The sequence below is a fragment of the Geotrypetes seraphini genome, chromosome 14 (genome assembly GCF_902459505.1).
Source record: "Geotrypetes seraphini chromosome 14, aGeoSer1.1, whole genome shotgun sequence".
Lineage (NCBI taxonomy): Eukaryota > Metazoa > Chordata > Amphibia > Gymnophiona > Dermophiidae > Geotrypetes > Geotrypetes seraphini.
The window spans coordinates 66,528,809-66,554,050 of NC_047097.1; the positions used below are offsets into that span (position 1 = coordinate 66,528,809).

At 40.1% G+C, this 25,242-nt stretch overlaps 1 protein-coding gene across 6 annotated transcripts in view; it reads right to left on the reverse strand.

Moving 5' to 3' along the window:
* AKAP13 (A-kinase anchoring protein 13) overlaps window positions 1-25,242 on the reverse strand; it is a 281,375-nt gene that overhangs the window by 224,042 nt on the left and 32,091 nt on the right. For all 6 annotated transcript variants that reach the window (XM_033919577.1, XM_033919575.1, XM_033919574.1 and 3 more), the window contains exons 3-4: window positions 24,857-24,900; window positions 9,407-9,554 (exon numbers count right to left, since the gene is read on the reverse strand). In XM_033919577.1, coding sequence (XP_033775468.1) covers window positions 9,407-9,554; window positions 24,857-24,889 — 181 coding nt within the window. In that variant the 5' untranslated portion in view covers window positions 24,890-24,900. The remainder of the gene's footprint in view (window positions 1-9,406; window positions 9,555-24,856; window positions 24,901-25,242) is intronic.

The following is a 25,242-nucleotide window of genomic DNA, read 5'->3' on the forward strand; positions in this document are numbered from 1 at the left end:
GAGGAAAGGAGAGACAGGGGAGATATGATTCAGACGTTCAAATACTTGAAGGGTATTAATGTAGAACAAAATATTTTCCAGAGAAAGGAAAATGGTAAAACCAAAGGACATAATTTGAGGTTGAAGGGTGGTAGATTCAGGGGCAATGTTAGGAAATTCTACTTTACGGAGAGGGTAGTGGATGTCTGGAATGCGCTCCCGAGAGAGGTGGTGGAGAGTAAAACTGTGACTGAGTTCAAAGAAGCGTGGGATGAACACAGAAGATTTAGAATCAGAAAATAATATGAAATATTGAACTAGGCCAGTTACTGGGCAGACTTGCACGGTCTGTGTCTGTGTATGGCCGTTTGGTGGAGGATGGGCTGGGGAGGGCTTCAATGGCTGGGAGGGTGTAGATGGGCTGGAGTAAGTCTTAACAGAGATTTCGGCAGTTGGAACCCAAGCACAGCACTGGGTAAAGCTTTGGATTCTTGCCCAGAAATAGCTAAGAAGAAAAAAATAAAAAATTTAAATTGAATCAGGTTGGGCAAGCTGGATGGACCATTCGGGTCTTTATCTGCCGTCATCTACTATGTTACTATGTTACTATGTATGTTAATTTAGTAGTTGCATGCATCCTGCGATATACCATTTTAAGCTGCGTTAAGTGCATGTTAGTGCTAAATGCAGATTAGTGAAGGGCTGGTAATTTTTGTACCTAAGGTAATAAAGGGTTAAGTGTCCGCCCCAAGATAAAATGCTCTGTCAAGTTAGCTAGGTGGTCAGGAAAATCAGTCTGGTGGCACATCCGTTCAAAAAGGTCCTGGGGAGAACACTATTACGAATCATACCAAAAGACCTTGAAAACCCAAAAAAAGTCAGACCCTCTTAAACCAGGTCATAAATAGGTCAAAGAGACCGACTGGATTATTTCTAGCTCTTGGCAGCATATTATCTGCACTGTATTTCAGCCATCTATCCTCAGCTGTTGAGTGTTTAACGGGGTGGTTGCCTTTCCCGGGACGGTCCTTATCACAAAACAAGGTGCGTTGGGAGACAATACATTATTTCGGCCAAACAAAGTTACTGAAGTCACTACTATAGAATTACTTCATTTCCACAGTGCTAAAAGCAGACAAATAATCATTTCCACTTCCTATTTGGAAGATTCATATTCCACACACAAAGGGAAATTCAATTTCTGTTTCTTTTTTTTTTTTTTTTTAAACAAAGAGCCAAGTGATTTTCTTCTTTGCTTTTGCAGGTGACTGTAGAATATGGAATGTCTTCCCCTTAGCCGTGTCCCTGAAAAAATATTTCAGAAAGTTTGAAAGAAACTTCCTAGGTTGCTAAAGAAGAGAATGAAATAAACCACTTAACCTGCAAATGGTAATTCCTTTTCTTATTCTTTTCCTCACATTTTCATTCTTTAAGAACATAAGAATAGACTTACTGGGTCAGACCGATGGTCCCATCAAGCCCAGTAGCCCATTCTCACAGTGGTCAATTCAGGTCCCTAGTACCTAGCCAAAACCCAAAGAGTAGCAACATTCCATGCTACCGTTCGAGGGTAAGCAGGGATTTGCCCCATGGATTTATAACAGACTATGGACTTTTCCTCCAGGAAATTGTCCAAACCCTTCTTAAAACCAGCTACACCAGCTCAAAGTACCTCCTTGAGGGCCGCAATCCAGTTGGGTTTTCAGGATTTCCCCAATGAATGTGCATAAGATCTAAGTGCATGCACTGCTTTCAATGCATATTCATTGGGGAAATCCTGAAAACCCAACTGGATTGCGGCCCTCAAGGAGGGACTTTGAGATCCCTGAGCTACGCTATCCGTCTTACCACATCTTCTGGCATTGCATTCCAGAGCTTAAGTATTCTTGGAGTGAAAAAAAATATTTCCTCCTATTGGTTTTAAAAAGTATTTCCCTGTAACTTCATCGAGTGTCCCCTAGTTTTTGTAATTTTTGACAGAGTGAAAAATCAATCCACTTGTACCCGTTCTACTCCACTCAGGATTTTGTAGACTTCAATCATGTCTCCCCTCAGCCGTCTCTTTTCCAAGCTGAAGAGCCCTAACCGTTTTAGTCTTTCCTCATACGAGAGGAGTTCCATCCCCTTTATCATCTTGTTCGCTCTTCTTTGAACAACCTTTTCTAGTACCACTATATCTTTCTTGAGATAAGGAGACCAGAACTGAAGCAATACTCCAGGTGAGGTCGCACCATGGATTGATACAGGGGCATTATAACATTCTTAGTCTTGTTAACCATCCCTTTTTTAATAATTCCTAGTATCTTGTTTGTTGTTTTGGACGCCACCGCACATTGGACAGAAGGTTTCATTGTATTGTCTATGACACCCAGATCTTTTTCTTGGGTGCTAACCCCCAAGATGGAAGTAAGCATCTGGTAATTATGATTCGGGTTATTCTTCCCAATGTGCATCACTTTGCATTTGTCCACATTAAATTTCATCTGCCAATTTCCTAAGGTCTACCTGAAATTTTTTTACAATCTGAATGCGTTTTAACAACTTTGAACAGTTTGGTGTCATTTGCAAATTTAATCACCACATTTGTTCCAATTTACAGATCATTTATAAATAAGTTAAATAGCACTGGTCCCAGTACAGATCTCTGTGGCACTCCACTATTTACTCTCCTCCATTGAGAAAGATGACCATTTAACCCTACCCTCTGTTTTCTATCCAATAACCAATTCCTAATCCACACTGAACTTTGCCACCTATCCCACTACGCTTTAATTTTCTCAGGAGCCTCTCATGATTAACTCTGTCAAAAGCTCTCTGAAAATCTAGTTACACTACATCAAATGGCTCACCTTTTTCCACATGTTTATTCACACCTTCAAAGAAGTCAAGCAAATTGGTGAGCAAAAATCTCATTAAATCATGTTTGTCTAAGTGTTCCACAATTTTATTTTTTATAATCATTTCTACCATTTTGCCTGGCACTGAAGTCAGGCTTACCAGTCTGTAATTTCCTGATCTCCCCTGGAGACCTTTTTAAAAATCGGCGTAACATTGGCCACCCTCTAATTTTCAGGTATTACCCAGAGAGTGGTGGAAAACTGGAACGCTCTTCCGGAGTCTGTCATAGAAGAAAACACCCTCCAGGGATTCAAGACAAGTTCCTGCTAAATAAGGACATACGCTGGTAGGGCTAGTCTCAGTTAGGGCACTGGTCTTTGACCACAGGGCCACTGCATGAGCGGACTGCTGGGCATGATGGACCACTGGTCTGACCCAGCAATGGCAATTCTTATGTTCTTATGATTTTAGCCACAGGTTACAGACCACTAACAGCAGGACAGTGATTTCATGTTTGTGTTCTTTTATTACCCTGGGATGTATACCATCCGGTCCAGGTGATTTATCACTTTTTAACTTATCGATTTGGCTTAGTACATCTTCCAGATTCAAAGAGATTTTTTTCAGTTCCTCCATATCATCCCCCTTGAAAATCATTTCCGGTTCAGTTAGATCTCTTATATCTTCTTCCATAAAGATCGAAGCAAAGAATTAATTCAATCTCTCCGCTTTGGGAACATGTCAAATCCATTTAGAAATTTAGGGACTATTTACTAAACTGAAATAAAAAGTTTCCATTACACTGGGCCAGATATTCATAAACACCTTCTCAAGCACTATGCTGAGTGACCACATTAGTTGCAATGTATTATGGGTTTTTGAGTCTCTGGAAGTGGCTTTTGCTCCTGTCTCCATTTCATTTTAACCTGTACTGTTTAGGGAAAAGGACTCAAGGTCTCAAGACTAAGTATCAAAACTGAGTGATACAGAATAAAAGTCAGATATATATATATTTTTTTTTTAAAGAGACTGTACTATGGTTAATATTTATAAGGAATTTAAATAAGTACTCAGCTTTCTCTGAACCTAGCATCATAAAACCACAGTTTTAACATACTACATTCCTCTAGTTAAAACATTCCTTAAAAAGTAAGGGTGGTCTTTCAAGTTTCAAGTTTTATTAATTTTAATATACCAACTATCAAATTAATATCTGGCCGGTTAACAATAAATTTAAAAGATAGGAAGACTAAAATAGAATTAGCATATTAAAAATATTGTGTGAACATGAATAACAATTACAAGACATACTAGAGAGTGAGGGAGAGGGGAGAGGAGGGGAAAAGTTACATATTTGAGAAGAAGAAGGGGATAGTGGGGTTAGGATAAGACATAGTGGGTGGGGTCGCTTTATCAAAGCGGTTTGTTGCTGGTAAGAAGATGGGAGATGAGGTGTCTAAGTGTTATCGAAAGCATCGCGGAATAGGAAAGTTTTTAGGCCTGTCTTAAATTTATCTAATCGTTGTTCATCGCGGAGTTGCTGTGGTAGGGAGTTCCATAGGGTTGGGGCAGTTACTGCGAAGTTTACTTTTCGTGTATAGTAAAAATCTTTTATGGAGGGAATGAAAAGGAGTTTTTGATCAGTTGATCTTAATGTGCGTGGGGAACAATGGGGAATGAGGAATTTATCAAGGAATGAGGGCAGATGAGACTGTTTTATTTTGAAGGAAAATAAGATGATTTTGTAGGTGATACGGTGGGTGATGGGGAGCCAATGTTCTTTTTTTAGAAGAGGAGTGACATGGTCATATTTGCCAATTTTGTAAATAAGTTTTATTGCGGTGTTTTGTATTAGTTGTAGGCGTCAAATTTCTTTTTGAGGGAGACCATTGAGAAGTGAATTGCAGTAGTCTAGATGGGAGATGACTAATGAGTGTATCAGAATGATGATTGAGTTGATCTCTAGGACAGAGGTTAAAGATCGGATGATGCGTAATTTGAAAAAACAGGTTCTGACAACTGAACTTATATGGTCGTGGAAGGTGAGGTCCCTGTCGATGGTGACGCCTAATAGTTTTATTTTAGTGTCCATTTGGATTGGAGTGGATTTGATTGAAATATTTTCCAGTAGGGATTCTGCGGTTTTGATTGGAAGTAGGAGGCTTTGGGATTTATCTAGGTTAAGGGAGAGTTTATTTGTGAACAGCCAATCATATATAATGTCCAATTTGTTATTTATGTCTTTTATATCAGAAATGTTTGATGTGTTGATTGGGTGGAGAAGTTGTATGTCGTCGGCGTATGCGAAGATAGTAAATCCAATGGATTGGGCTAATGTAAGGAGAGGAGATAGAAAGATATTGAATAATAGTGGGGATAGGATCGAACCTTGAGGAACACCATAGGATTGTGTTGTAGCTGCAGAAGTAATGTTGTTTACGCGAACTGTATTGTAGCGTTCGTTAAAGAAGGATATAAACCATGTAAGAGTTGAGCCTGTGATGCCGGGGACAAATTTTTCCTTGTCCCCACAGGAATTCAATTTCCTCGTCCCTGTGAGTTTTGTTGCTGTCCCTGTCCCATTCCTGTAAGCTCTGCCTTAACCACACAAGCCTTGAACAGCTATGATTTTAAAGTGTTTAAGGCTTGTGCAGATGAAGACGGAGCTCAGGCATTGGTGGAATGAGGCATTATGACATCACAATCTGAGCTCTAGAATGTTGCTACTTAGGATTTTAAAGTGTTTGAGGTTTGTGCAGATGAGGACGGAGCTTAGGCATTGGCGGAATGAGGCATTATGACATCACAATCTGAGCTCTAGAATGTTGCTACTTAGGATTTTAAAGTGTTTGAGGTTTGTGCAGATGAGGACGGAGCTTAGGCATTGGTGGAATGAGGCATTATGACATCACAGTCTGAGCTCTAGAATGTTGCTACTTAGGATTTGAAAGCGTCTGAGGCTTGTGCAGATGAGGACGGAGCTTGCAGGAATGGGGCAAGAAAAGAACTCACCAGGACGGGAAAATGAGTTCCCATGGGGATGGGGAAAAATTTGTCCCCATGTCGTTCTCTAGTCTTTCCAAAAATTAAAATAGTTCTTCATAAGTTTTTTAGTCTTTAGATAATTTATTCCAGCAGCTGAGAAACAGCCATCACCTGCTTTTGATAGTCGATTTCCTGACTGAAAGCAAAGTCAATTTAATACTCCACTGGAATGAAGAGACATACTACATATGGCCTTAGAGGTTAAACATGGGATTTTAAACATACTAGCATTTAAGAGAGTCTTTAAAAAAAATAAAATAAAATACAGACATGGGAGTGTATTTACTTCACAGTGTTAAAAGGCATTTTTTGTGTGCATCGCTGTCAGATCGATTTAACATCCTAATGACGAAAGGCTATAGTGAATGACGACATTCAACTTTTACACCCCATAGACATTGATAACCCTTTAATTACTTCTGAGATTAATGCAAAATTAGAAAAAATACATCTTTGGTTAAATAATAACAGGCTCTCATTAAACATTAATAAATCCAATGTATTACTGTTTCCTTGGAAAGATAATCCAAAGCTTAAATTTCCGATTACTATCAAGGATCATCCCTTACAAGAGGTAGACAAAATTAAAATATTAGGCGTCATCTTTGACCATAAACTTTCTTTTCATACTCATATCAGTAATGTCATAAAGTCATCTTTCTTTAGGCTTCGTCAAATCCGTTCTGTTGCACAATTCCTTAACAATAACTCTCTTAATATTCTTATTCACTCTCTCATTATTTCAAAGATTGATTAATGTAATGCACTTTTTAAAGGCATAGCTCAAAAGGAAATCAAACGCTTACAAATCATACAAAATACTTCTATCAAGCTCATTTTCAAAGCCAAAAAATTCGACCACGTTACTCCACTTCTTAAGGAAGCTCATTGGCTTCCTGTTGCTCATAGAATCATATATAAACTTAGTCTGCTCACTTTCAAATCTCTTTCTTTTAAAACTCTGGCCTTTATTTATAAATTACTAATCCCTTACACAACGAATAGAACACTAAGATCTACTCAACAACATTTGTTAACAATTCCATCTCTTAAAATCATAAATACACGACGCCAATACATTTTTTCTGTTACTGCACCCCAAACCTGGAATTCCTTACCCTACCATTTGAGACAAGAAACCAACTTAGAAAAATTTAAAAGTAATCTGAAATCTTTTTTATTCATTGATGCCTTCATAAGTCAACAATAATTTCATTATAAAATAATTCCAAGACTTTGTTCTTTTCCCTACCTCATGTACTTTCCCTAAATGTTTTCCCCATCTTTATATTATAATGTAACTTCTTACCCCTCTCTTTCCTAAGTGTTTCCAGTATTGTTAAATGTGTCATTAGTTTTGTCAATATTCTTTAATGTATTACTTTATTAAATTGTAATTTTATTATGTACATCGCTTTGAATTACGATAAAGCGATTAATCAAATCTGAATAAACTTGAAACTTGAACTTGAAACTTACTATTCACCTTTTACACCAAAACTAACTACAGAGATACAGTCAAGCTTTTGCTTTAATGGCAGGGAAAACCCTGACTTTGTGTTACCTAAATCACACTGTAAATGAACCCATTAACAATTTTGCACATTCTCATTTACATTTTACTAGGGCTACATTTCGATTAAAATGTTTTAATCTTGAGAGTGAAGGTGGGCATGGCCAGCAGTTCATTGGGGGGGGGGGCATATTTCTTCACCCTTCTCCCCGCATAAGGTGGAGATACTGAAGCCCCATCAAAGAAATCCATACCCCAAACTGCCTCCTTCCTCCTCATGCTACCTCAAGACAGCACTATACAGCAGCTTTGGAGGGAGACTGGACCCCTTAGGAGGGGCCCCCAAATCTTCCTGTCTCACTCTCCCCCCCCCCCCCCCTCCTTCTAACCCTAGCACCCAAATCTTTCCCTCCCTCCACCCCCAGCACCCAGGTCCAATTTTCTTAATTCCCTCCCAAACCCTGTCAATCCTGCCCCTCCCCCCCCCAATAAAACTCACCGCAGCTTTACCTTTCCAAACTAATCTTTGGCCTTAAAGTCACATGTAACATAGTAAATGACGGCAGATAAAGACCTGAACGGTCCATCCAGTCTGCCCATTAGTTATACCATTAAAAATACATGACTGTAAGTCCACCTGGTATTGTCCTAGGTTCCAACTGCTGAAGTTGTCGTCCAAGCTCACTCCAGCCTATCCAACCATCCTGTTTGCAGGATATCTACCATAAAGTCTGGCTAGTAACATCCTCATGTTCCAAGTTAGTGGAGTTCCCATCGATGCCTTCCCCAGCCCATCCTACACTAAATCATCATATATGGGACACAGACCGTGCAAGGGTGTCCAGTACCGGCCTTAGCTCTTTAATTTACATAATTCATTTTCTAATTAGAGATCCTCTAGGTTTATCCCACGCTTTTTTTAAATTCCATCACCATTTTCCTCTCCACCACTTCCCTCGGAGGGAATTCCAGGCGTCTACCACCCTCTCCGTGAAAAAGAATTTCCTAACTTGGTTCGGCATCTCTTCTTCCCACAGCTCTCACCCCCCCCCCCCCCCTTCTTCTCCCCTGCACAGCACCCCTTACTTTTCCAAACCCATCTTCAGCCCTACAGCCAGTGGCACTGGCCCTTCCCCCTGATCTGGCCTGCCCTCTTTTGAAGTAACTTTCTGTCCTGAGGAGGAGGTGGGCTGGGTCAGATGGAAGGCCTGATGCAGGCCGCAGGCAGCTTTTCAATTGATTGCTCTGATAAAATAAAAAGGTGGCTGGTGCACGGAGGAGGGAGATGAGGAAGAAATAAGGGCCGCATGCAATTAGCAAATTGATTACATTTTTTAAATGTAATTAATGTGCTAAACATGATTAATGTGCAGCCCTACATTTTAGCAAAAGGCCAAGGTAACAGACGAACACATGCAAGAGAATGAGAGACATTAAACACCTCTCAGTGTAATCCTCTCTGCTGGTACCTCAAAATCAACAAAATTCATATACAAAGATAATAATAATAATAATAACTTTATTTTTGTATACCGCAGTACCAGAATAGTTCAGAGCGGTTTACATGACAAGAGACTGTACATCTACAGCAAAATTTACAAATAAGTCAATCAATCAATATAACTTAGCGAGTCGGGAGCAGGGAAGAAGGAGATAGAGAGGTTATAAACAAGTCAATCGGCGTGGCTTAGGAAGTCGGGTGCAGGTAGGTGGGAGGTGCAGGTAGGTGGGAGGTACAAGGCATAGTTAAAAGTAGAGTTACAAGGAGGGCGGGAGTCAGAGATTTTGATTGACTTCCTGAAAGTTTGGTAGGAGGGAGAATTAGAGATGACAGTGGATAGACATTTGTTCCATTTGCATGCCTGGAACGCCAGGGATCTGTCGAGGAATCTCTTGTAGATGCAGCACTTTAGGGACGGGAAGGGAAAGGGTTTAGTTCCTGAATACATAAAAGCAGCAACGATTTGCTTAACCACTTTGGTTGGTGGATGTGGAAAGAGAGATTTTTTTTTTTTTTTAATAGATGCTTACCAGGAGTAACTGTTTCTAAAGTCCCAGAATCCACCTTTCGTGTACTTGCCAAGTGCTTAAGAGTAGAGCCAGCAAAAAGCAGATAAAAGGCTACATCGTTCTCACTCTTCACTTCTTCAGTCAACAGCACTGTCAAAGGCGAGTCACCCTGCAACACAGAAAAAAAGAAAGCACCCAAGTCTTAAGTTTTCAGTCTTTTTACACTGCATCAACATTTGTTACTTCATACGAGAGAATGTTTTAAACAGGACAAATGAGGCCCACTATTAAAACCTGGAATGTGAAGAGATAGATTTAATTTGTTCCTTAGAAGTTCACATATTTTATAGTTAAAGTGCCTGCCTAACATTTAGGGACTTTATCACGCACGCGCTTGCCGAAAAAGTACCACCTGCACTATCGCGGCTGGCGGTTTAGCGTGCGTTAACGGAGCCTTTGTAAAAAGGAGCCCTTAGTTTCATGGAAAAGCATACAGATTTCAAAATGAAACCTATGCGTCCTGCTCACTGGTGTCTTCAGTAGACAGCTGTACTATTCGCTTCCTCCGTATGATTTTCATCATCTAGATCAGGGGTGTCCAACCTGCGGCCCCGTGAAGTATTTTGTGCGGCCCTGGTCGAGGGCGATGCAGTGTTTTCCTCTGCTGCCCCCTGGTGTTTACCATCTCGCTGCAGCGTTTGCGCGGCCCCAGAAAATTTTTTTTCGGCCAATGCGGCCCAGGGAAGCCAAAAGGTTGGACACCCCTGATCTAGATTATTTTATGGGTAGAAGAGTCCATCTGATCAACTCAAACACATCTGCGATGGTAACATAATGTACATTCACCAAAGCAAATCTTTAAATATTGTATAACCAAAAGCAAAACTAGTAACCTCCATATTTCAATAAAATTAAATAAATAAAAAATTAAATGCCTAGACATGAAGTTAAAACCATTTTTCTACATAAAACATACTTGAAGAGTGTGAGACAAATATCTTAAGAGCCACAACCCAACCTCATGAGCGCGTGTTACTCAGAAAATTGTTTGTTTTATTATTCATTAGACTGTAGAGAATTTAGCCGTCACACCTAAATGAAGTCACAGGACTGAGAGCTATGCACTTAGTTCATTGAAAGAATAATGCACATAACAATATCCTCATATGAAACCCTACAATGATGTAATGTCAAAATATTAAATTTTTGTCATTTCCTTAAAATAAAGGCATTGCTTCTCTGCTGCCAGCTACACAGCAAATAAAACAAATTCGATGAGCAAAAAAGTCAGCCAGAGTCAACCAAAGACAAATCCACGAATCGTGCCAATAGATTTCTTGGATACTCAACTGTGATTATATTAGAAACAGTGTCTGATCCTAAAGGACTGGAATTTTGAATCCACACACTTAAATTTATTTACATCTCTCTTATTGGTCAACAAACATGTTTGCAACATCCTTTTTTTTTAATTCTTTATTCATTTTCAAAATTACATTAAGTGTTAAATATATTCATTCACATTGACAATAAATACATCACTTACAAATAATCATTGATACATTTCATAAATTCTTATCCCTTCTCCTTTTCCATCCCTCCCACCCACATATTCCATTATATGTTTGCAACATCCTGATATAAGTATTAGAATTATGAACACAACAAAGGTGGGGGAAGGTGTGGGGCTGACTGGTAGAACTGGTGGCTCTGCACCCTGAGGTTGTAAGATCAAGTCCATTATGATAAGGCCAGATGGTCCCCAAAACACAAGTGGGCAATCTTTTGTGACCATTTTCAGAAAAAAACCCAACAACCCCAAAAAAACAAATCTCACATTAAGAAATGCACAGATCAAGCCACATTTGTAATAGACTACCCACACAGACATCTGGGAGCCTTAGGGGGCACTGCAGTAGACTTCACAAAAAGGGCCCAGGTACACATCCCACCATAACCCCTTTATGGTATGTGGCGAGCCCTCCAAAGCCCACCCAAAACCTAGTGGACCCAACTGTGCACCACACAAATAGCCCTCATGCTTGCAAATGTCACCTATATGTCAGTACAAGGGGTTTGGGTAGATTCACACTTTCCACCACAAGTTAACAGAGTGGGATGTTGACCCTGGCCTCCTTCACTGACCACCAGGCTACTCCAGAGACCTGTCCTGCGACTGCCCATAGAAGCTATCAAGCAGGCAGATATGTATTGTTTCCTTTAAATCTTTGAAGGGTGGGAGGGGGGTCAGTGACCACTGGGGAAGAGTGACGAGATTGTGTTTACATCTCTCCTGTGGTTATCTGGTCAGTTCTCCTTTTTGGCATTTATTCATTATTAAAAGAGGTCTAGCCGCAAACGTCCAAACTGTGCCTTGGATGTTTTCTTAAACATTTGATTGTGGCAGAAAAACACTTCCCAGGTAACAAAATAAACAGTCCCTCATTGTCAAAGAGTTATATACACTGCATCATCTTCATAAGTGCTCAGGAAAAAAAAGTGTTTTAAAGAGACCTCTAAAATAAGTAGGAAGAAATATTTTTTCACTCAAAGAATAGTTAAGCTCTGAAACTCGCCAGAAGATATGGTTACAGCAGCGAGCAGAATTGGATTTTTAATAAACAGGTTTGAAGTAGTTCCTGGAGGTAAAAGTCCATCGTCCGCTATTGAGACAGACATGGTTAAGCAACTGCTTTGCCCTAGGATTGGCCGCATGGACTGGCCGCTGTGATCTGACCCAATATGGCTATTCTTAGGTTCTTATTAGAATCTGAACTGAAATGCTTATGGCCATTTTAATCAGAACCACTGTTCTTGTTATAACAGACCAGTAAATAAGTTTCAAGTTTAGTTTCAAGTTTTATTAAATTTGATAAATCGCTTATTACATGCTAAGCGAGTAATAATTAAAAATATATTATATACAACCATAAGAAGGGGGGGGGGGGAAGAAACCATTAACAGACAATACAGACAAACTGAAGTACATAAGGAAGGAACAAAGGTGGGTAAAAGTTACAAATTGCAGTTTCTCTAGAGAGAAGAAAACTAAAATCTGGTAGGGGAAAAAACGGTAGGATGGGTTTTTTGTGGGTTTTTTTTTAAGTTTAATAAGGAAATATAATTTCCATTAAACTTTGTAATGTATGTTATTAGTCACAAAGACAATTAAGCTACAAATTTAATTTAATATGAACTTACACTGGCATAAACAAACTAAGGGAGTAACACGGTCTTGCAAGGATTACAGGACATGCATTATAGTTTATTATTGATATTCCGCTTTTAAACAAGGCGGATTAGAACCAAACACACAATTAAAAAAACACAAAACAAAACATGCTGGAATCCAACGTTTACATACACTTAGCTACCGAGGAACATATTCCGGGCACTTAAAACCTTTATCATGGTAATGAACAGTTGAAAGAGCACACGTTAAACTGCACTGGGAACCTTTTGCAAAGAGAATAGCAATCAGTTATCAGATAAAGACAGGACACAGAAAAGGAAGAGCTAATTACTCAGAGCACTTTCACTATTACAATGAAAGGGATCGCATTTGCAAAAGTCATCAGACGTGTGCGTTTGTTGGTTCATAGACAACGGCGCGAAAGACAAAAGCGCGCGCCGACAATTGAGCACAGCGCGCGGCGCCACGCCACGCCACTCTAAATTACAGTTTTTAGGGGCTCCGACGGGGGGTTTTGTTGGGGAACCCCCCCCAGTTTACTTAATAGACATCGCGCCGGCGTTATGGGGGGTTGTAACCCTCCACATTTTACTGTAAACTGAACTTTTTCCCTAAAAACAGTACTGGCCACTCAATTATGAAATACAAATTAAAACAGATCTACTACTAACTACATTTTCTACCACCAGTGCTTTGTACTTAGCTCAACTTAATATACAGCCAACATCTGGGAGTCAGACCCGACATGTTTCGCCCAAAAACGAGCTGTGTCAAGGGTCCCCCGAGGTGGCTACCGTCATCCAACTCAGTTGTTGTTAAAGCACTTTATTTAAAGCTAAAATACTAAAGCACTTTATATTTATATATTTAAAGTAAAATATTTTTCTTGACCGAGAAATTAAGCAGTTTTGATGGAGATGATATAAAAATGGATGGCCAATGATGAGGCACCACGTAATGCTTCCCGCAGTTTCAAAGTTAACATAGGGGAGGAATGGTGGGGCTGAGGCTTCCAAGGAGAGTTAAATATTTATTTATCTGGATTATTTGAGGTTTCAAGAAATATGATTGCGTGCACACCGAGTAGAACGGCCAGTAAGAAAAGGGTGGTACGGATGCTTCTGTATAATACTCTGGTGAAACCTCATTTAGAATATTGTGCATAATTCTGGAGACCCACCTTCAAACAGATAAACAGAATGGAGTCAGTCCAGAGGGTGGCTACTAAAATGATATGTTCTATTGTCCTTTGATACTTAACCTTTGGAGGTCAATATGGGGTAAGATTAACAACATATTGGAATCATCAATTCCACTGACGTATGAGGCGGTCATATGTGGAATATTAGTACATGTTAAGCCCCCTATGGATCGATATGAATGCTGTCTTTTCCTTATCATGACTGGGATAGCCATGCAGATGGTAACCCGAAATTGGAAGAATTACGATCATCTAGATTTTCCTTTCTGGTGGGCAAATCTGTGCTCCAGCTATAGATATGAAAAAATGAATGCACAGTAATCTGTTTAAATTGGTTTGGGGCCCGTTGACAACTTATATTACTTCACTATAGTAGGTCTTTGATTATGAGTCAATTTTTGTTTATTTTTATACACATCCAGGGAAAGGGAGGGGGGTTATTTCTGTCCTAATTTTGACCTTGTAGGTGGGAGGTTGGGAGGATATTATTAATTTGAATAGGGTAAGGTTATTTGGAAAATCTATGTTTTATTGAATAATCATTGGGAGGGAGGGTGGGTGGGAGAAAATGGTTGGATATGTATATTTGTAAGTTGAATGTGCTTTTATTGTCTTATAATTATATGTTATATACTTGTGTATTGCACTATTGAAGTTTGGAAAATCAATAAAGAATTAAAAAATAAAATAAAATGATATGATATGATATAGATATTTAAATACCAACGTGGTACAAAGGCATAGGTGACAACTGAAGGGAAGTTCTGGAATGAGGGAGCATAGGATGAAGGGGAAAGGGACAGAATCAAAAGTAGCCCGAGAAAATACTTCTTCACGGAAAGGATGATGAATTTGTGGGCCTCTGGTAAAGATGAAGACAAAAACTAAATTCAAAAAGCCTGAGACAGGTACATAGGATTTTCTAGGGGAGAGGAATATTAGATGTCATGGATGGTCAATATGGTCTTTATCTTACCCTGCTTCTAGTTTCTATATTAGAAAGCAACCTGAGTAATGAATTCTACCCGAGCTTTATTTCCACACATTATATCAGGAATAGACCTAAAAATATGCCAAATCCTTGTTAATCAACCTCTGAGGCGGCCTCTGCACTAGGCTTAAGATCTTTACTACCCATTAATCTTCTGCAAGAGTGATTCAAGGAAATCTGCAAGCAGCCCGGCAAAGGCCATCCAGCTGGGCTATTACTACAGCAGCAGCTGGAGCCCAGGACCAAATTAAGCCACTAAAACCACAAGGCAAGGGTGTGGGCAGCATGCCGCCTATCCATAGTTTCTTATTGTGCAACTCATAGATCAAACGTTCTTGAAATAGAAATTCTTTCCCGTCTTGAAGCTAGGAGGAAGATAGGCAAGGAACCCTCTCAAAAAAGAAAGAACCGCTTGATGTACCTTCCTAGAGGAGAAGCAGCCACGCAGCTGTGAGCTGAAAACCAGGGGAGCCCAATTCAAATTCTACTGCAGCTCCCCATGACTTTGGACAAGTCACTTAACCCTGCCTCAGCTAGACAGACAGACTTGTAAATCCTCTAAGGATAAGGAAAATGCCTACTGTACCTGAATGCAACTCATCTTGATCTACAGCTGATAAATTGTGCCAGCCAAATCTAAATAAAAATGGCATTTTTAAAAGATGGGGGTGAAGCTGATCTGGCTGTTACCATCCTCCCCCCATGTCACAACCACCAGCTCCCAATGACAAACAGCACAGTGGCACACTTACCTACATTCACCTCTAGCTACACTTACTTGAAACCATGGCAAAATAAAAATTTAAAATATGAAATGGAGGGTATTTGTTGGAGGTGGGCCGGTCTGCTTGGGGATGTAAACTGCAATAAAGTTTCTTATTTGTGAGATATGTTTATGGATCAAAATAGGTAAAGTGAATTTGTGAAAGTAGTGAACGTGAATTTGAAATCAAAGTCAGCATTAATGGCTAACATAAGTCTGAAAGTACACAACAGGTGAATAATACAAATTAATAATACAAATGAATGAATAATGCAAATGAATAAGAACTAGATACGATAAAATTTATACAAATAGTAAATGATTTCTTGGAGATATACTTGAAGATCTTCCAGAAATTTGTCACTTCATTTTAAAGACAGGATAGGTCGCAAATGATATTCAGGAGTAGGATTACCAGATGTCTGGGAAAACCCGGACATGTCCCCTTTTTAGAGGACTGTCTTGGTAACTGGAGGGATTTCCAAAACCCAGCAGTTACCCAGACTTGGTTTTGGAAGGCCCCAAGCTTGGGGCCATGTATGGATATCCTCTGCGCATGCACGGATGTCGACATGATGTCCCATGCAAACGCACATGCATGGGACGTCATTGAAGCAACATCCGCACATGTGGAAGACATCCAGACATGGTCTTGAGCTTGGGGAAGGAGACACATGGTTCGTGTGGGGGTGGCGGTGGGAGCGGGGCAGAATAGGGCAAAAACAAGTGTCTTTTTTAAAAAAAAAAAAAAAGAAGAAATCTAATAACCCTACTCAGGGGCTATAATTTGCTCTTTTAGGCAGACCACAATTTGTGATCCCATATTGCCGGGGTAGGCAATTCTGGTCCTTAAGAGCCACAGGCAGGTCAGGTTTTCAGGATATCCACAATGAATATGTACGAGATGGATTTGCATGCACTGCCTCCTTGAGATGCAAATCTATCTCGTGCATGTTTATTGTGGATATCCTGAAAACCTGACCTGGCTCCGGCTCTCGAGGACCGGAATTGCCTACCCCCGCCTTATTGCGTGCACAACTGTGGCCAATAAACAGCAGCAAGGCCACATGAATTTTTGATCATAAGGAGATCAAGCCCTTTGGTCTTCACTGGCCCTTTATCAACCTGTTTGGGAGGAGGTGGAGTAGGGGACTGATCATCCTAATTTTACTCTGTGACCAACTCAGTAATTTCGGAAGATAAGCAGAGTACAAGGGTCAGCTATGCCACAGGAACCAAGCAGAGCAGCATCATTCAAGTTAGACACGGTCAGTAACCAAAATAAATGAAGCAAAACTGTTTCCTGAACGTCTCTCCTCACTTCAGCAACTTTCAAAACAAACCCGGCTTAGTTCATTTGTAATAAGGCTGTTTTTCAAGAGGTGCTCAATGGCACAGAGTACTTGCTCAAAATTGATACATGGTCACTATAAATGAGAATCCCAGGCCTTATGCATCCCAAACACACAAATAGCCATCAACAGGAAATTAAAATTAATACTGAAAAGTATTTAACATCCAAGAATAAGATACAAGCCATCAACCAACCTTGCGATTCCTGTACATTCGTAGCTTTGGAATTATGGACTGGCCTCTTAAATACCTTGAAAAAGTGGATGTACGAACAATTACATTACATTAGAGGTTTCTATTCCGCCATTGCCTTGCGGTTCAAGGCGGATTACAAAAGAATTACAAAAAAACGTATTACAAGAGGAAGAGTAGATGAGGTTGCTTTGGGGAATTGGGAAGGAGCTAGTGGTATTAAGTTGTTTGCAGGAATTTCTTTACTTCTTTTCTGAATGTTTTGTGTGCAGAATGCGGCAAAATTTTCTATAAGAACAAAGTGTATGCCAAGATTGTACATTCCTAGAGCTGAAGGGGGAATGAGCCTCATAGAAATTGATAGTAAGATAGTAGATGACGGCAGATAAAGGCCCGAATGGTCCATCCAGTCTGCCCAACCTGATTCAATTTAAATTTTTTAAGTATTTTCTTCTTCGCTATTTCTGCGCAAAAATCCAAGGCTCTACCCGGTACTGTGCTTGGGTTCCAACTGACGAAATCTCCGTTAAAACCTATTCCAGCCCAACCTCTCCCAAACAGACACAGACCGTGCAAGTCTGCCCAGTACTGGCTTTAATTCAATATTTACTATTATTTTCTGATTCTAGATCCTCTGTGTTCATCCCACGCTTCTTTGAACTCAGTCACAGTTTTACTCTCCACCACCTCTCTCGGGAGCGCATTCCAGGCATCCACCACCCTCTCCGTAAAGTAGAATTTCCTAACATTGCCCCTGAATCTACCACCCCTCAACCTCAAATTATGTCCTCTGGTTTTACCATTTTCCTTTCTCTGGAAAAGATTTGTTCTATGTTAATACCCTTCAAGTATTTGAACGTCTGAATCATATCTCCCCTGTCCCTCTTTTCCTTTAGGGTAGACATATTCAGGGCTTCCAGTCTCTCCTCAACCGTCTTCTGGCACAAGCCTATCATTTTCGTCGCCCTCCATATAGAGCTGCCGTCATAGACTTTTAGGCCTCTTTAAAAGCATCAACAGATCTAAATACATAACAAGTGTTGAAATAGGACAGCAAGCACCCAAAATCTAGTTCCATCATTAAGCTCGGACAAGAACGCCAACAAATCAAAGAATGCATGAAAATCTACTTGCATGTACAAAAATGGAACCAACAGGATATGCTAAGCAGGATTTTAAAAAACAGTAAAGCAGATCAGCAAACAAGGAGGAAAATGGCTCACATACAATGGGAAATTATAAAGTGTAACTCCAGGAACCGTACATCAATCAAGGCCGGACACACGAATGGTTAAAGAGAGAATAACTGAAAGCTAGGGATGAGAGGTTAGACAGCGGGTTATGAATGAGACAGTTCAGGTCAAGCACAGAAAAAAACTGATACCAACATTTGGCGATTCCATATGAAAAAGCTGGTGGAAAATTTATATAGGGAGAAGCACAAGAGTGGCATGTCTCATTAATTGAAACTTCTGAACATTACTGTACTGGGGGGGAAAAGAAAAAAATTTGAATCATTACTAGAGAATGACACGGTGGTTGTTACCCGTGGCTAGCCGTGGGTAACCCGCCAAAACGGTGACCAAAAAAAAAAAAAAGGTCACCGCGAGATCGGGGACAAGGCCATTCACCGCCCCGTGGAGCGGTGAATGGTTAGATGGGGCGGTGAATAAGCGTGAACGCGCGGCGAATGAGTGATCGATCCGGCAGCCCACTCTCTCCCACCGGCCATGCATCTCCCTCCCTCCCTCCTTTTCCCTTACCTTTTCTTGTTGAAACTGGCGATTTCCATAAGGCTATGAGCTGTATTACAGCCGGAGCCTTGAAGTTGCGTCGCATTGCCTGCTGGAAAAGTTTCCTCTGATGCAACTTCCTGTTTCCGGTTGCATCGGAGGAGACTTTTCTAGCAGGCAACCCGACGCGACTTCAAGGCTCCAGCTGTAATACAGCTCATAGCCTTATGGAAATCGCCAGTTTCAACAAGAAAAGGTAAGGGAAAAGGAGGGCGGGAAATGCGCGGCTGGCCGGCGGGAGGGAGCTGCTGGACCCCATGAAGGGTGCTGGGGTGGGGGGGGATGGAGAGGAGAAGACGCTGAAGACGGGGATGGGGCGGTGAAAGGGACAGCGGGGACAGTGACGGGGCGGTGAAGGGGACGGCAGAGATGGGGACGGGGCGGTGAAGAGGATGGTGGTCCGGGGACGGGGCGGTGATGGGGGCAGAATTTTTCCCCGTGTCATTCTCTAGTCATTACCTTAAGAGAACTGTGGAAAATAAAGAGGAACATTCTCATCCCAATTTTTAAAAAGCTGGGTGCAAGGAAACTGGACAGGTTAGTAAAAGAGAACTAGTTAGTGTGGAGGTTTTTTTTTATGTCAATGAGGTTCCTGGACCCTGGTTTAACCTATAACTTTTTGGGTTTATAGGTGGGGATTATAGGCTTTCTTCCCACTTTCAAATTTTAGTGTCTACAAGCCATATACAATAACATATTAATGGGCTTTTGGTTTTTTTTTTAAATACCGAGATGCGTCTCTATTCACTCTTATGCTGCAAGCTTTAACCCTTTCAGGACCATAAGGATCGTAGGCCAATTTTTGTGGTTTTGACGACATTTTTATGGTAAAAAGGGCTTGCAGATGCCAAAAAATTGATTTTTTTTTTGTGAAATATCATTATTTTTATTTAAAAAAATCACACTTCTGGCTTATGGACAGTGTGGCAAGTGAATCTTCTCGTCAATCTGGCAACGACGCTAATGAATGAATGTCGGAACCAGTTTGTTTACATAAAGGCAGTATCATATGGAAACCGTACATATCAAATTTAGAACTGTAGACTATCCCAATCAAAATTTATAGGATTTTAAAGTTATGGGACAAATATGTCCCTTGGTCCTGAAAGGGTTAAATGATTAGAAGAGTGTGTTTGACTGATTTCTTGGTTCTTCTTACCTGGGTGGTTTTCATTAATTAATCCTAGAGATGTCAATTCCAAGCAATTATTCACAAAGAGGAATGAGTGGAAAGAGAAGTACCAAGAAATTAAGTCAGACCAAGAAAATGTGGAAGAACAACACAGAAATATTTAAGAACATAAGTTGCCTCCGCTGGGGCAGACCAGAGGTCCATCTCGCCCAGCGGTCCGCTCCCGCGGCGGTTAACTACGATGGTCCTCCCTTTTTAAAATAAAAAAAAAGATTAAATATTGAACTAGGCCAGTTACTGGGCAGACTTGTACGGTCTGTGTCTGTGCATGGCCGTTTGGAGGAGGATGGGCAGGGGAGGGCTTCAATGGCTGGGAGGGTGTAGATGGGCTGGAGTAAGTCTTAACAGAGATTTCGGCAGTTGGAACCCAAGCACAGTACCGGGTAAAGCTTTGGATTCTCGCCCAGAAATAGCTAAGAAGAAAAAAAAAAAAAAAAAATTTAAATTGAATCAGGTTGGGCAGACTGGATGGACCATTCGGGTCTTTATCTGCCGTCATCTACTATGTTACTAATTGCCTGAACAGTGTTCCTGTCTAATTTTGTAACTGCCTCTAATCCTCTAATCCTATCCCTATAACCTACCTCTACTCCTATCTGTACCCCTCAATCCCTTTGTCCTCTAGGTACCTATCCAAACCTTCTTTGAAGCCCTGTAGCGTGCTTCTGCTTATTACATCCTCCGGTAACGCGTTCCATGTATCCAGCATCCTCTGGATGAAAAAGAACTTCCTGGCGTTTGTTCTAAACCTTCCCCCTTTCAATTTCTCTGAGTGCCCCCTTGTGCTTGTGGTTCCCCATTTACCTTTGTTTTGGTTACCACAGGCTTGATCAAAAGGAATTTCCAAGCAAACCTGGATGGGACGCTTATAGATGTTACATCTTACAAACTAGAGGGAATCTCTTTGGCATGATTCCAGTTCTATGGTGAGCGTTAGCAGTCAATCTGAGAGACTGAGATCATGCTCCACATACCATGGCTTAGGAGTGTGGCTCATTCCTGTCATGGTATGCTCAAAAAAAAAAAAAAACTAACCCATTTGGGAAAACTGGCTTCAAGAGCAGCAGCGTTTTCAGCGAATCCCCAGAGAGCTTTGCCACAGATCTGTTCCAGTGCACAGCAGAACGTGGAACCGCATGATGCAGCCAGCCAATAACAATGTATGCGAAATATGGGAGAAACAGGCTACAGAAGCTGAACTGTCTAGACGATAAAGGTAGAAAAAAATTTTTAGTTTGACAGCTTTGTGAATCTGGAAATGCTGCATCTCTTATCTTCATACATGTATTTTGCACAGTATGGGAGAAAATGCATTTTTTTTTTTTCTATTTCTTTAGCTTTGCACTGCAGGCAGAATCTCTCTCCTTGGAGTTTCTAGTCCAATTTTTGTCTGCATATTTCAACTTCTAATTCCTGGTAATTTATTCTCTATATGATGACATTCTACCATGTTTCTGCACATTTATTTAATGTAGATTCGATGTAGGAATTTGTAGCAGTCTGGTTTGTTCTCTTCCTAATAAGAGGTATGTTCTATGGACCAGTGCTATTTGCAATATTACCTTTTGCTCATTGAAAGAGGAGAGTGTGGCAGAGTGGTTAGAGCAGGGCTGCCCAATCCTGGTCCTCGAGATCTACAGGCAGGCCAGGTTTGCAGGATATCCACAATGAATACGCATGAGGGAGATTTGCCTGCGCTGCCTTCTTGGTATGCAAATCTCTCTCGTGCATGTTCATCGTGGATATCCTGAAAACCCGGCCTGCCTGTCGATCTCGAGGACCGGAATAGGGCAGCCCTGAGTCAGAGCAACAGCTTCGGCACCCTGAGGTTGTGGGTTCAAACCCCGTGCTGCTCCTTGTGACCTTGAGTAAGTCACTTAATCCCCCACTGCCTCAGGTACATTAGACAGATCGTGAGCCCACTGGGACAGATAGGGAAAATGTTTGAGTACCTGTATGTAAATCGCATTGAAATGTAGTTGTAAATCTATAAAAGTTGATATACAAATCCCGATTCCTTAATATACCCATTGTGGGGATGAGTCCCTCCATGTTCACTTCACCCTTTAAATGGCCCTATAAGAGAATACTGGCATTTATTTCTGTTTGCAATAACATCCAATTATATTTAAGTACATACAATTATGTGGAAATATCTAAGTAGATATGCCGTCGATTACAATCCTTATGACAGTCATGGAATCACAACTGCATTTCTTCACTCAAAACTTAAATGAGTATCATATAGTCATATACATGTTCAGATAAAACAGCCAAGTTATTCTCTCAAATTATAATAATTACTTTTATGCCTTTTCCATATCCAGAGCTTTAAAAGCCAACGGTATTTTGGTTTTTAAGAGAAAAAAAAAATCATTAAGAAAAAAAAAAAAAAAAAAAGAAGCCTCCAAATATTTGAGACATATTTACACCAAGGTTCCCGTCTCTCTCGTATACTTCTGGAACAAAACTGTCAACAGCAGTCTGGAGTGCTACAGACGGCACTTGGCAGTGACTTCACACAACAACACAGCTGAAACTGTGGTTTATTTTTTTTTTATATAATCTTTATTAAATTTTCCAACTACAATTGTGCATACAAATAATTCATGTACATATAATATTACAAGAAAAGCACAATAAATTTACATCAGATGGCTTAAAAGTAACCCATGATGCAAGAAATGGATCAAAAACATGAGCTTAAAAATCTACCTAGTGATTCAGACAAAATACAGCGGGGCAAACAATTTTTTTGTGCTGGTGGGGGGGGGGGCAACAGAAGAGGGCTTACAATGTTACCCTGACAAGTATTAACTTATAGAAACAGAAAAGCAGAAATGTTGAAATGTGAAAAGCAATAGTAATAAGAGGATTTCTCAAAATATTTACCCCATTTCTCTCCACTTTTAGCCTTTTTCCTTATTATTAATTCTTCTCCCCCCCCCCTCCAATTATAATTTGTGCTTCTGGGACTAGTGCTGTACAGTTCTGGCTTACTTAAAAAAGAGTTAGGGATAAACTTTAAAATGCTTCCAGAATCCACACTGTGAACCAATTTATACACTCCAAAATCTCATAGCTCCCATCAACTCAGATCAGGGTTTCGCCTAAACAGCTTCGCTAGGAGAAGCTTCACTCCTAAATCAAATCATTCAAATATATATTAGAAAAGGCTGATGTTCAAAATGGTGAGCCGTGGGGACGGGGACAGAGAGTCCGCAGGGACAAAATTTGCCCCTGTGTCATTCTCTAATTAAGCTTGGGACTAGTAGCAATATGTAAAAACTTAACAAATGTTAGACAACTGGGCAAATGAATTCAATTATTAAAAAAAAAAATGCAGAAGCTGCTTTTGGATTTAAATTAACTACTGTTAAATGACATCATTTGTGTCTTGTCTGCCCTTGATGTGGCAACAAGACTCTTGTCTGCTGACCAGACTCCTACCATCTGAAACGTCCTTTCATCATGTGCCCAGCTGTTAAAGCATCTTACTGTTAATGCAACAGATTCATCCATCATTGCTGACATCAAGAACATTTGGAACATTTAATAGACACTTTTTTTTTCCTGGTTCATCCTCTACGGAGTTTAGGTTCTCTTCTACACCCATATCTGAAAGACAATCCAATTACCTTACCCGATGATGTAAAAACATAGGTGACAATCTTTGGGAAGGTTGTACAAAAAACCAGATTGAAATGGAAGGCTTTATTTGTGATTCATAAACAGCTGTAAACTAAACCTTAAGCTTATATACCGCATCTTCTCCATAAGGATAGAGCTCGACACGGTTTACATGAGTTTAAGAAAGGAAAATATAATAAGACTTAGTGGTTATAGAGAGAACAGCAGAATTTACATTTTTGAAAATAGCCACGTTTTTCAAATGTTTTCGAAATAATTGGAAAGAGCCCAAATTACGCAGCCGGACAGGAAAGTTGTTCCAAAGCTCAGTAATTTTAAAGTAAAGAGATTTCCCTAATTTTCCAATATAGATAACGCCTTTTAACGAGGGGAAAGATTAATTTAAGCTTTTGGATAGATCTGGTAATATCAGGTCTCGCAGAGTTCTAGGATAGAGGAATTAAAGGGGAGAAGAGTGCCATGCAAGATCTTAAATGTTAGGCAGGCACTTTTAAAGTAAACCCTAGAGATTACTGGGAGCCAGTGAAGTTTTAACAAAAGCGGGAAAACACGATCATATTTGCTTTTTGGAAAGATCAACCTAACCGCAGTATTCTGGATCGGTTGAAGTCTTTGAAGACTTTTCTTGGTTAGATTTAGACAGACCGAATTACAATAATCCAACCTCGAAAGAATGATTGATTGTACGAGTACAGCAAAATGTTATTAGGAATGGAATGAACTGCTCCAAAAATCTCCTGCCCCAAGCTAGTAAAGCTGGTGGATATTTAGAAATCTTAAAACCTAAGGATTGTTTTCGTCATAAAATTAATGCAATAAAAGCATCTCTTTCACCATCTGTTGAATGTAAGTCAACCTAATCTCATCCTACTTAGAAATCTCAGAATTTCTATTTTTAATGTTTCTGCTGCACCGACAGCCATATCCAGAAGTCCAGCCCAGCTCCCCAAACACTTATGGGCATGCCAAATACACCTTCTGTCCCTGCCTTCAAATAAAATGCAATAACAATGCAGTTATTTCATCATTTGAAAATTAAAATAGTACAAAGTTAAAATTAACAGCTGGTAAATCAAGAATTATTTTATATATTTGGCGACTGAAAATTCATCCTTACTTTAATATTAAAAATTTGTACTTACATATAATGGGGCTTTCTGCGGATTAAGTTTCATGACCCAGAACACTGAAACAGAAAAAAGCGAGAAGATTAAACATGTAGCTTCACAGTAAGAAGTACTCAAATACTCAATGTACTTGACCACGCCTATAGCATGGTATGAGGGTATAAACCATGTGAACTGGACACCGATTTAGACAATGCTACCCTTTTATAAAACATTTGTGAACTTACTTCATAAACTAAACTAAACCTTAGGTTTGTATACCGCGCCAGCTCCGCAAGCGTAGAGCTCAGCACGGTTTACAGAGTTAGGATAGAAAGGAACTCCAATGAAGGGTTATGGGATAGGAACTAAGAGGGTATAGAGGGGCCAGGGTGCCAGAGAGGGGGAGGTGTTACATTTTT